Here is a 13,737-nt window from a genome sequence, read left to right as displayed (position 1 = left end):
TTTTGCATAATTAAATGCAAGTCTGAGTGATTGGATTCTGGGTACCTAAATTTTTACTGTAGTTTTAACTGAATAGTTTTATTAAGCAAGCATAAACTGAATACAGATAGGGTGGAAGAGCAAAGCTAGGACCAACATATAAATGAACTACCATCCAGTTTTCAATTACATTCTTGCTGGTGCATGAATGAAAGTTTAAGGGTTACAATTCTACTAAAGATGGATGCTTTTAAGCATCCAACATCCCTCCCCAATTACCAAGGTCTAGTCTCAAAGGGCTTTAAGTACAGTTCTACCAATAATTATATACGTTTTGTTAAATGTATCATTGCATACACAGATTCATCAAAATTATCACTAGACAATGAAAAAGAAGGAACTCCTACAATAAAACCAAAGTGGATAAAATTCAGAAAATAAAAACTGCATTTATATTATTTTTTAGAATGTATTTCAGAAAATTAAGCTAATTTAAAATGAAAAAACGATGACAACCAATATTAGGATCTAAACTTACTATTACGTATACATATGGAGCCAGAATTATTGTAAAAGATAAACAAACTTTTAGCAGCTGTAGCTGCTTTTGAAGGTGCAGATAATATTGTACTATAAATCTGAAAAATGGATTAGGAGTTGAAAAAGGAAGAAAGAAAGCTTAGTTTCCTCTTTCAATCTTTGAATCAAAGCTAGATCTGAGAAGCTGAGATCTACAGGCCTTTATACATGTGCTCTGGGAGTGGCGGTAGTGCACGTGTAGGCACCATATGAGTTCAAAAATTCTGAAGGACACAATGTCCAGAAACAATCAGCTTAAAACACTGACAAATACTGCTTTGTTAAAAAGCTAGTTTTAAATGCAAAGTATTTTAATGTTTTCCCTTCACTTTTCTAAGCTTGCTTAAGGTAGTTTGCAGAGGCAAAGCAGGCAGTTTTGTTACACAAGACAGTGTCAGCTCCTGCAGCGCTGATGGCTCTGGTGTAAGCCACATCAGCAGCAGCAGCTATTTTTAGTGGCCCCTAACAGAAGTAGCACCCAGAACTGCTGCCCTGGTTGCCCCTTCTACCTTCCCCCCAAATTATACTACTGGTGGTTTTGTGTAAATAACAAAAAAAGCTTTCAAAATGATTTTTGTCCCCCAGCATTGAGGTCTAGTTTCCACTGAAAAATAGCTCAGTACAAATCACAAGTAAACAGTTCACCATCTAATAAGAATCACCATTCACCATTTTATAGCATAATGAAACATAAATAAAAATTCCAAATATATGTATGTTAAGCTATATACTGCATTTTTTCCCCATACAACATGCCCCAAAATATAGTATACACCTTGTTTTGAGAAGGCAGAACAAGGAAAAAAGATTTTGCCAGAGTTATGGCTGCACAGATCAGAGACAGAACCCTAATCTTCAGCTCACTCACCCTCCCTTTCCTGCTTAACTGAAGCGAAAACCCTAGATGATGTTGAAGTCTGGTCTCCATGGGTGGATCTATGCTTTCGAAAAGAATTAAAGAGCCTTCAGGCTAGGGACAGACATTACACGTAAACTGGTTTAAGTGATCAGAAACAGGTTTAAACCTGTAACAGAACAGATGCTCAGTGCACATAAACCAGTTTGAAAATGGCTGTAACCAGTTTGAGATATTACATTCAACCAGGTTTATCAGAGTTAACTGATTTGGGTCAAACCAGTTTATGCAATATCTGTCCCAGACCCCTACCTGGTTTAAGTTAAACCAGACTCCCTCAGCATCCCAGCATGCTCTCAGGGCTAGGCAGGGCTCTCTGTTCCACAGCAAAGCTGGCCCCTCTCCTCTGCTCCCTGGCTGGAGCTCCAGCAGAGACTGCAGGCATCTGACTGCCTTTCCCCTGGTCCCCCAACCCCCACTCCCTGCTAAGCAGGGATTCCCCCCTCCCCTCTGCCTTACACAGACACCTCTCAGCATCAGCTAGCATACCACATGCTGGCTACGGTTTGTGCTGAAAGGAGACAGGACAAAGGCAGACAGGACTGTCCTTTTTGGAGCTAATCAACAGGTAGCTGGCAATGTCCCTCCTTGGAATGTTCCCTTCCTTGTTTAAGAACAGCTTGAACTAATGAAAGGGACTTCATTTTCTGATGGGGTGTTAAATGCTGATAACAAAGCTGATAAATGCTCTGTTATCAAGGAGAGGAGGGGGGCCTCCCTAATTAGAGCATCCTGCCAGGGCTTGTCCATGCCCCGCCTCAGCTCAGCACGGTGGAAGGGAACGGAGGGCTGCTCTGGTGCTCCCCGGCTTCTAGCCTGAGCCACTGCAGGCATGTGCCTGCATTTCTGGGATGTCTGTGCTGTTACAAACCAATTTAGCTTAGCCAGATTAGACCAACCTGCTAAGACTGAATCAATTCAGGCTCAGGCTTTTTGAATATCTGTTCCTAGCTCCAAAGGCCATGAAATATGGGGAAGGAGACTAGGAGCAGCTAGCAGACAGCAAAACTACCCTAAGAAAAATTAGCTTGATTAGTGGGACATAGACATCAAGACCATTAAGAAGGAGAGACACTTGTTAACACCTCTGGAATGAAGAACAATGAACTATTAAGTCAAATGGCTCCTTCCATTGCCTGAATACTAATACAACAGCTGCTGCACTATTGAGCAGGAATCAAAGCAGGGTGCTTCTATCCAGGGCAGGAAAATGAGCTTCCCTGCACCATGATTTTAAAGGAAAAGGTGTGTTATGTGTGCAATAAAAGATGGTATTTGCTTACATGCCACTTCCTAGTTTATAAAATATTATATCAAATTTAGGGTAAAACTGAAACTTAGGAGCAAATCAACATGTTAAAATAACAAAAATAACTTAAAATTACAATTTCAAAGATTAAAAATCACTTTGATTTAAATCAATGATGGTGAAAGGTAAGTTTATATTAGTGAATATATATATGATTACTAGGTATATTGTTTAATAAATAAAACAAATAAGTATCTATTAATGATAACAAAATTATTGTTGAAAGCCACCGTAGAGGAGACAAGTCTGTTATAGAAAAGGGTTTACTTTGCTTTGGTGTCTTGGTACACATTGCCTCTATCTTTTTAAGAGTTTATGTTTTTCTACTCTTGCTACCTGTATTATATCTCAAGTTCCAGAATGCAGTATTAGCAAAAATCTTCTTTTTTTCCCTGCTACTATGACCTCTCTCTTGTCCCATACATAGCCTTTGTATATCTCTTTTTAAATGCCTAAAATTAATTTAAAATTTGTTCTGTATAATTTAAAGTATGGTAATCAAGCTGATTTACAAGATGATATGGCTAAAAATGAAGCATCCTAATGCACACTACATAAAAAGGCATTGCACATGCAGAAAAAAGAAAACAAGATTAAATTAAATCTGAAGGTTTCTTCTGCAGCACTTTTGAATTAACAGCATGTTTTTCCTTTTATCAAGGATGGATTAAGTATATCAGTTATGTCATAAGTAAGAATATTAAATTAGCAACTCAAGATAAAAATATGCTCATCAGATGTAGAAGAACATTTCTGGTAGGAGAGTGGAAATAACAAGAAATGCAATATCAAGAGAAACTATACTCTAGGTTAATATTTATTAGAATTTGAAATTGGTACAGTCAGTAGAAAGGTTTGGAATGATAAATCCAGCATACTAAACTTTTATCTTATTGAGGGGTTTGGCACTCTGAACACCAATACTTTATATATACACAAAGAATTATGAGTAAATGGCAGTTCAGCCTATTGTACTAAAAAAAAAGATTTAACTGCTAAATTTTAGGGTTTTTTTAGCATGCCCTGTATCCTTCCAGATTATATCAGAATGATGTCTGTTTCCTGAGATAAACCATGATCAGCTTTGTGGTACTTGTTTATTCTCCCAATTTAATGTACACAAAAGCTGGAATATGTATGTGGAAGCCTGACTAAAAATGCATCTCTCAGATCATGCAGATACAATTTCCTGGCATCTAAAATCATGCTTATGTTTATTTTTCATCTGAAAACTCAGGCCTAAAATATACATTATTTGCTGTGAATACATTTCTCCCTTTCTAAACCAGCATAGGATCCGACCTATGTAAAACAAGAGTACAGTTCATAACATATGAACATTAACATGCCATCAAAGTGAAAAAAAGGAGAAAAAGGAAGGGAAGAGAAAAGGAGAAAATACAGAAAAGGGGAACATTAAAAAGCACTAAATATTTCATTTATTGCAGTTAATCAATACTTTAAATTTTTGCTCAATTTCTAACATAAGTAAAGGATGCACTGTTGTAGCCACCAGAATAAGCCAAACCAAAAATAATTAATAATTCCTTCTTACTGTTCTTTTCCTTAACACTGTACTTGTGTTTTCCTACTACACTGCCTGCTAGATGTTGCTGAAATGAACAAATGGGAAAAAGTCAGAAATATATTTCCTAAAGTAAATGTAGCCAGGAAGTAAAGTATTGTCTTAAAGGTATCATCATCATCAGGTGACAGGCTGATCTCCATGTAACCTGCGGCGTATACTTATTTAGCAGCAATTACATCACGGTTAGTTCTTGAATTACATTACATTAAATAAGAACACCCAAACAGGTTAGGAGATGATGTTAATATTACCTTTGTAAAATGAGTGGGCAAAGCTCTGCTCAGGAATTAACTTGGCAAGGAATCCATGGCTCAAACTTGGGTGAGGGATAGATGGTATGACCACAACTGTGGAGAAAATCATGGAATCAGATGTGAGCCAGCTAATAATTGCGTGTGGCCTGGTCCACTGTGGATCCATGACAGAAGTCCTATCTCATTGAAACATGCAAGTATGGCAATATCAACAAAAACGCATCTCTGAAGGAAGGAAAGCAGTTATGTATCGAGAGATAGGAAAGAGCATACCAATTAGTAGGGTACTTTAAAGAACAACATTTATAGGGAAAAGAGGAAAAAAGACAGACACATAAGACAATCACAGCTGAAACAGTTAATAGAAACTAGCAGTTTCCTACTTCAGCATCACAGTATGAACACATTAAATAAAACATAAAATTATGATTTTCCATAACTAATAATTTACTATATCTATATTTAAAAATAATAATCAGCAAGGACATTTTTAGCAGAGTACAAAGTAAGCTAAGTTAAAATAATGAAGAAAGTAAATATGACACATTTAAAATTATATTCCAGGTGACATGAAAACTTGCAGCTCTAAAAACTAAAACAAAAAAAAAAAATCATATTCAGTACAAGAAGCAACATATACATGAAGAACAATGTGCAGAGATTTGGCCACCAACTCCTAATGACTTTTCTCCAATTTTTATGGCTGTTCTTAGGTAGCAAACAGCACAGTCTAGAGGAACCTGAAAAAGCCACTGGACTGGCAGACCAGAATTACAGACAATGGTGGAATGTACTTGATCCCTAATTCCTGACATGTTCTTCAGCTGATAGACAGCACCCTGGAAGGCTGGAACATCAGTTGCCAGTGAAAAATAAGAATTCACAAACTCAACAGGTAAAAAAGTCAATAAAGGCAACAATTCTATTATATTAGACTTCCATTGCTAGAAAGACAGCAGGACCCAAGAGAGTTAATAGTCCTTGCAATATTAGCCTTTCACAAGCCTTCTAGTTGAAACAGAAGTAACTTCAAATAGGTAAGCACCCATGGTGTTGATTACAAACTTCAGACAGCATACTGAATCACAGTAACAAATAGCAGCTCTTAGCTTTGTGCTGATAGGTTAATATCTAGTACTTTCAAACTTTTACTCCAGAGTGGCCTCTCCATTCTTCCAAGTTTTATATAAATTAAAATAATGAATGTATAAAAATATAATAAGCAAATAAAAGTAAGTTAAACCTTACAAGCAGATGTAGAGAGAGTAATTTAAATCTCACTAGTAAGTCACAAATATCAAAGCAGTAGTAAATACCATCTCATTTGTCTTAAAATCTGTATCAACATAAAACTTATTTTGTAGTCAGATATTTAGACTTCAAGAGAAGTCAACAAAATCAAGTGAAAAAAAGAACAGTTGGAAAAAAACTAGACATACCTGTACTTGTTGGTGAATTTATTTCTTGTCTGATATTTCTACCTGCCTGGGTCCCAGATCTTGCTGTCTCTCTCTGAGGTTCTAGTATGTCCCGGTATTTGGAGACCATCAGCACAGAAATAAAGTAAACTACTGCCAAAGCTAAAAACTGAGCCTGTTTGCTATCATCCTGTGTTAGAGAAAAAGGAACATGCCTATAATACTTAACAGTTACACAGAATGTTTAATTCATGATCATAAAAAAACTTTACAGACTTATTCTTATCCAGTGTTGTATCTGTTCGCATGTGGTTAATTAAATACACAGAAGAATAAACATAATTCCACCAGTATAGTCTGCATGTAGCAGGCACTGTATTTGCAGATTTGGAGCCATAAGTTCTGACTCAAAGAACTAAACAGGGAAGACAATTGTGTAGATAAATTGTCTACCACATGTTCCTCTGTGGCTATGGGGTCAAATGATCAACGACTCTGGGACTAATTAAGCTCTTAAATACGTGCAATATAGAGCAGTTAAACTGAAGTTCATAGAATTACTCCAGTGGAAAACCAAGCTGTGATGATACACTTGGGCATTCCACATATCACCCACCTACAGTGGAGTTTCCTTCTACTTCCCAGCCCTCCCAAAATCATACATTTTTTTCAAACATGAAAACAAAGTGAGTTTTCCCTGTTCTGGGCACTATTTTATTTTGTTGCATTTTAATTAATTTGTTCATTTATAGTAATTGGCAACCCCTGCAATGCCATTAGGAAATTGTGTAAAAACAAGAAAGAATCATGCAAGGAGAACTGGAAGGAGAGAGGAAAGAGCAGCCCCTGGGAGACTACTATCCAAATCCAATCATGACCCTTTAGGTTAAGGATGGCCAACCTGTGGAACCACATGCCATACACATATACACAGCCAGGAATGCAACCTGGTAGCTTGAAGAGCAGTGTCCTGCCAGTAAATCTGTGCAGGGGGAAGGGGCATGGGGGCAGGAAGGGGTATAGGGGTGCGCAGATCAAGGTCCCCATAGTGAGGGAGGGAGTGGGCCAGGGACATGTGCTGCCCAACCAGGGCAGTGAACAGGACCCCAGAGCCAGAAGTGGGATGAAGCTGTGGGTGGCTCATCCAGGGGGTGTAGTGGGGTAGGGGCAGCTCCCCACCACTGCACACACCCCTGGGAGAGGTATGGAGGGCACGTGCCCCCCAAAATTTGTGTGCAGTGTGAGGGTGGGCTGCCTGCTGTGGGCTCAGGGACAGGCTGCACTCAAAATGGTTGGGGGTGGGACAGACTCAGCTGTGTGGGAGAGGCAACGGCACTGGGAAGGGTGGCTACGGGGAATTTTGGGGTGTGTATAGCCCCCCAGGACCCTCTAGGACCACCCCTGCTCAGGGTACTCTGTTCTGCTGCCTTTCCCTCAGGAGCACCCCGCTACAGGATGAGCAAGGGGCATGCAGCCAGTTCAGGGCTCTTGAGGGAAAGACAGCGGAGAGGAGTGCCCCAAGCAGGTGTGGTACTGGGGGGGCGGGACTTAGGAGGCTATAGCCAACTCAAAATTCCCCATAGCCCTCCCCCATATCCACACTTCCCAGCACTGCCACCACTGCCCGCCCCATGCACTGAGCCCACCCTGTCCCCACCTGCTCCGAGCACAGCCCTAGCCCAGCCCCCACCACTGGGAAGAGGTTGGCACAGGCCCTGGCCCTGAGCATGCAGCAGGTAGCCCACCCTCACCCCATGCACAAATCCAGGGGGGCACATGCCCCCATGACTCCCCTCCCCATCCCAGCCGTGCCCCTTAGATGAGTCACCTGCAGCTCCATCGCACTTCTGGCTCAGGGTCCTAATCACCACCCTGGCTGGGCAGCACCTGCCCCTGTCCCTGCTCCACTCCCTCCTCACTGTGGGGGCTGTGATTTCCCCACCATGCCCCTTCCCCGCCACAGACTTACCAGCAGGACACTGCTCTCTGAGCTGCCAGGCTGCATTCCTACAAATTACATATTGGATCGGTACTGGCTGATATGGCTGGTTAATAATCGGCTATCGGTATCAGCAGCTCTATTATTTTCTACCCAAGAAAATCTATGAGTAGGAAATAAGTTAATCTGATGTTGGTCCTGACCCAGCCAGGCTCCCTGTACAGCTGCTCCTCGCAGATGGAGTAGCAGCGCAGTCTGAAACTTGATTCTAAGACAAGGTTTTGTATTTCCGATGATAAATAGAGGAAAGTCTTGTCTTGAAATTGAGTAAATATGGTAGTTTAGCTTATAAAGTACATTTGAAATGCATATGGCATTCTCTTTGCTGACTAAAATTACTATAATGAAAACTGCATTCCATTTTGTAAGAAAGAGAATAAGTCTACAGTATTTAGAGACCACTACACCTGAACATTGTTATCCTTTTCTTTAACTATAAATGTTAAGTCTCCCCTGACCTATTGCACTGCAAATTTAAAACAAAAGCGTTTGGCAATTTTAGGCTTCCTTTCTAAATATTAATGACCACCTTCTTAAAAGAAAAAAAACACATTACAAGTTACTCACCACATCACGAAAAACAACTGCTCGCAAACGGTTAATATCGACATCCTGAAGAAGTCTATCAGGATCTTTTATGGGGGAAAGATTACCAGGAACATTTTCTAACGGTGCCTAAAAGTGTAGTAGATGGCAAAAAATAAAAATAAAAACATTTTTTTTCAGAAAGATCTAAATTCAAAGAATTTGAGACACTTAATAAGCTGCATTTTTGTTCAAAATATTTCTAATGTAATATTCAGCCACTGGACACACCAACAGACACACACACACACACACGTGTGCACACACTTTAAGTATTTCTCTAATAAACTGGTACTGAAATTGTTTAGGTTCTTCATAAGCTTGTTTTAGTTCTGCTGGACAAATTCTCCTATTTCAATACATTAAACTGTGCTGATGGTATTACTTCATATGATACAAACTTTACAGTACTGTAATGGACAGTGTAAGCAAAATGTAATGCACTATAATGTAGATATGCTATAGCAGGGGGAGCATCCCTGCTTGTGAACTGCCAAACTATGCTAACTGCCAGAGACCTTGGGGGCTGGGAGACAAAAGACCAAGAAAGCAGAATGCAGAAGCACAACACGGGGACCATCAGTGGAGCAGAGGGGAAACTCGTGGCTGTAGACTTCAGAAGAGTGACAGAGCCAGGACTGTTGGGCCGCAGCAGAAGGACATAAATGTGCAGACAGCAACTGAACACTCTCAGGACTAGAGGCTGGTATGGGACACGTCCGAAGGTGTGGGAGGGTACAAAGTTTTGTTGAGTGTCTGTACCTTGGTACTAGTGCATGTTATTAGTTACCTGTTCTTGAGGAAAAGCACTACAGTGTTACTGCTTGTGATCTATTATTCAGCTTCTAAGTGCATGTACTTTAATGTTTATTTACTTGTACGTGTTTATTTCTCCCTAGCCCATTGGTTTGTGACCCCAATCCCCAGCATTTTCTGTATAAAATTGGGAAACTACCAGTTCCTGGGGTTGCAGGATTTATTACAGTATTATAATGAAGTATTTCTAATTCACATGAATGTTTTGAATACTGGTTTGTATGACTGAACATATCTTAGAAAAAAATCAGCTTCATTCAATTTTATACAAAAAATCATTACTATTGACTAAAAAACAGCAATAACAGGTTTCCTTCAAATAATTAACTCTGTAGCCCACATTATTAATACATGAAAGCATTTTCTTTTTTTCTTTACAGGATTTGCCTTGTTTTAAGAAATAATATGGTAATATTCGGAGTAAATACATTTAAGGTTACAGAGATTATCTGAACAGGTATTTCGGGGAAATAAAATATATTGTGGAGACAACAATGTGAATACAACGATGAAAAAATGAATTCCAAAGCATCGTATTCAGACCTGGAAGGTTCTAGTTTCTCTCAATTTCGTTTTCTGGCACTTCAGCCTTCAGAAGTTGTGAACAAACCAACAAAATTCAAAAACAATCAATAAAATGACAACACAAGTGATCTTAAGCTGTAACTGAAGAGTAAGCAATTGTACATCCTATTCCTTGAGTCAAAACTGCAGAGAGCAACCTGTGACATATGTACAGAACCCTACTGAAGTTATCAGAGCTCAATATTTCACCCATAATTATCTGATTGCAAGATATGATCATGCATCGCGGAGGCATTAGAAATGAAAAAGAAAGTATGGACTAATCAACTACCAACAAGATGGAGGTTGGGAGATGCATCTGATCTTTGAAACAGTACAAATATTAAAAAAAAAGCTCTGCAAATCGTATCCAATCATACTGTTCACTATTTTCTTTTTTTAGCTTCTCTTATTTGAAATAAGAATGACAACATTCTCTTTTTAAGCCTATACATGGCTAACAATTCAGTGTCTGCTTAAACTCTAAAGAAATAATTCCTCCTCCTATTAAGCTATACTACAATTTACAAAGTAAAACAAAAAACATTAGATTACCTTGGTTGTTGCAGTTGCCGTCACACCCTGAAGAGTTTCCTGAGTTTTACTGCTCATAAGTGAAGACTTGTTCACTCTCTCCCTCTGTCTTTGTCGGCATTCTAAGCAATTTCTCACAGCAACACAACAAACTGAAAAAATAAACTCATGTGAGTGTTTTGCCATAATGATGATCAGAATATTAAATTGCTAAGGAATGCTTAGCTATAACTGAATGAAAAAATCTCTATCTTCTAATGATGACTGATAAAACATCAATGTCACATCCCACGTTCTAGTCTGGGAACTCTAGTCTAGGGAAATATTATGGTGACTCTTCCAGTCTCACAATATTTTCAGTTGAGCAGATTCTTACATTATATGCCTGGACTCATAAAAATATACCAAAATCTAAAGAGAAGGGCTGTTCCCCTGAACTGGAATTCTCAGATCTCTACTGCTCTACCTTTTGGGAGCACATTCCTTACGGCTGTGAGAATAGAAAACAAAGGGTAGGTACAAATAGCCACTTTTCATCATCTTGGAAATCAGCAGAGGAATGCCACAAGATCCTCTACTAGGATTGGTGTAATTTAATAATCATCAAGGATCTGTCAAAAGTTATTGATAACAAAAGTTATTCAAGGCCCAAGAAGACTGTGAAAAATTGCAGAGGGACATAACCAAAATAGATGAATGAGCAACATGATGGCAGATAACATTCAAAGCTTACAAACACAGAGAGATGCACATCAGGCAAAACAGGTTGAAAGTTTTGCTGTTTTGCAGATCCTAAGCTAACTACTATCTTAGGAAAATGTCAGCTCAATAAATTTCTGCTCAGTGCACAACCGCAGACAGAAAAGTGAACACAGTAGTATAATATTTAAGAAACAGAATGGAAAATATTACAGAAAAATATTTCATGCCATTTATATAAATCACTGATACATCTCACGAGTCCCCATCTCAAAAAGTATAAAGCAGAAATAAAGGGCTTCAGGAACAGGTGATAAAACCAATCAGGGTAACAGAAAAATGCTTACATGGAAGAAAGACTGAAAAGGTAGGATTTTTACTATCTACTTTTAACTACAGTTTTCTTTTCTGGGGAAAGAGGAATGAGGGCATGCTTCTTTTTTTTCTCACTTTTTAATCAGTTTTCCTTATTCTACACCAGAACACCTAGTCACGATATGCCCAAAGAGAGTTCCCATGGAATTTCCTTCCATGTTGGAAGTATGATCCAACTGTAGGACATTAAGGAGAATTAAAATGGGAAACAGACTGCTACCTGTAGCTCTATTATCTAATTAGCTACCTGCAGCTGCTATTGTGCCTATCTTTTTGTAGAGCTTAGTCTTTGGTATTAAGGCTGGTAGCAGATATAGCTATCTATTCTCAGTATCTTCCAATTCAGAATACAGTCTAATAAACAGAATTAGAATAAAGGTGTACAAGTTTGACTCTGCAGAGGAAGGAAGTGAGGACTTTATTAATGGAATATCCCTTGGCAAGAATTCCCTTTGGAAACCATTACATTTGAGAAAATATATTACAAATTATAAAAACAAACTAGAAGACTGTGGAGAATTAATTAAAGATGGTGGAACCACTCTCCTGAAATGAACGGACTTAACTCCTATAGGCTAGGGACAGAAGTTATACAAACTGGTTTAAGTGATCAGAAACCGGTTTAAACATGTAACGGAACAGAAGTTCAGTGCACGTACACCGCTTTAACAATGACCAAAACTAGTTTAAGATAAACCTGAATGTAGTATCAGACTTAACTGGCTTAAGCCAAACTGGTTTAAGAAACTTCTGTCCCAGAGCCCTTCCAGATTTAAGTCAACTCACAGTCCCCCCACAGCCCTTGCCTGGGCTGTGCTGTCCGCTCCAGCAGAGCAGGATTGGAGCAGCTCCTCTGCTGCCCAACCAGAGCACTATCACTGTTCCACTGGCTGAGAAGGCGGGTGGGGTTAGTGGGGAGGGGTTACCCTGCTTGAGACTGCAGCCTCTGCCAGGCTTCCCCCACCTCTTCGGGTGCAGGGGGCATGGCCAGACCCCAGGCCAGCCCCCTGAGGTGAAGTGGAGAGGAAGGGGGAATTAATCCTCCCTCTCTCCCCTCTCCCACCAGCACGGGACCCTAGCTGGGGTTTACCTGCAGCCCTGCCAGGATTTTCCCTCCAGCTCACAGCTTGAGTGGCAGGGGAGAGGGTGTGGCCATATGCTGGACCTAGGCCAGCCCCCTGAGGTGAAGTGCGGGGAGGGAGGGTGGGATTTAACTGCCCTCCCTCCCCTCTCCCACTGGCACAGAACCCCAGCCTGGGTATGCCGGGCAGGGGCACAGGAGGATGCTTGAGCATGGAGTGGGAAAGTCCATGCCACTGGAAGAGGGAAGGGTGGGGGATTTAAAACCCCCTCCCTCCCTCCTTCAGGGTGCCAGGCCACAGCCTGCATCTGACCATGCCCCCCACTGCTCACTGAGTGAGTGGGGAAGAACCTGACAGGGGCTGCTTCTTCCCCCTTCAGGCACATCCTAGCTGGGGACCATGCAAGTCAGGGGTACCCAGTGACCTGCCGGGGTCTAGCCATGACCCCTCCCCCCCCAGCTCGAGTAGGGCTGGGGAATCTCGAGGGCTTTTCTCCCAGCATCCCTCCAGCCTTCCTGCCACTGCCAAAGGGAAGGGAGGGCTTGCTCTAGGACCTTGCAGCTTCTAGCCTGAGCCACTGCAGGCAGGTGGCTGCATTTCCAGAGTCAAAAGTGAACACCTATTCACTTGCTTCCTGGTTCAATGTAGGCAGTTTAGAATACACCTGCAAAGATTGAATCGATTCAGGCTTGGGCTTTTTGAATCTCTGTACTTAGCCACAGAGAAAGAATATGACTGAGTGGAGTTGAATGGAATTCTTTATAGTGGCTGTATATATTTCAGACCTGAAAATATCAATTTAGCTTGCTATGGATTTGTGACCAATGTAGGAATAAAGCACCCCAACAAATAAGCACTGTGGGCATGTGTAGATGAAACAGGGGCACTAAATTGAAGCAGTGGGTTTTAAAAAACACTGCTTCAATTTAGGGCTGATTAAACCTACGTATCATGCACACACCCTGCTGAATTACCTGCTTCTTTGGAGGGGAGGGGAGGGCGAGTTACCAGTGGGTGGAGTGGTTCCTGGGCCATGTGGG

General features: G+C 40.5%; 1 protein-coding gene across 1 annotated transcript in view; it reads right to left on the bottom strand.

The window, feature by feature from the left end:
• The window catches only part of NBEA (neurobeachin), an 827,350-nt gene that overhangs the window by 336,876 nt on the left and 476,737 nt on the right, over positions 1-13,737 (bottom strand). Inside the window, exons 29-32 of the mRNA XM_025215995.1 lie at positions 10,563-10,693; positions 8,610-8,717; positions 6,065-6,233; positions 4,623-4,718 (exon numbers count right to left, since the gene is read on the bottom strand). Coding sequence (XP_025071780.1) covers positions 4,623-4,718; positions 6,065-6,233; positions 8,610-8,717; positions 10,563-10,693 — 504 coding nt within the window. The remainder of the gene's footprint in view (positions 1-4,622; positions 4,719-6,064; positions 6,234-8,609; positions 8,718-10,562; positions 10,694-13,737) is intronic.

This window comes from Alligator sinensis, unplaced genomic scaffold (genome assembly GCF_000455745.1).
Source record: "Alligator sinensis unplaced genomic scaffold, ASM45574v1 scaffold1014_1, whole genome shotgun sequence".
Lineage (NCBI taxonomy): Eukaryota > Metazoa > Chordata > Crocodylia > Alligatoridae > Alligator > Alligator sinensis.
Note: the sequence above shows the minus strand (reverse complement) of the source record. Positions and strands in the feature narration are given on the sequence as shown.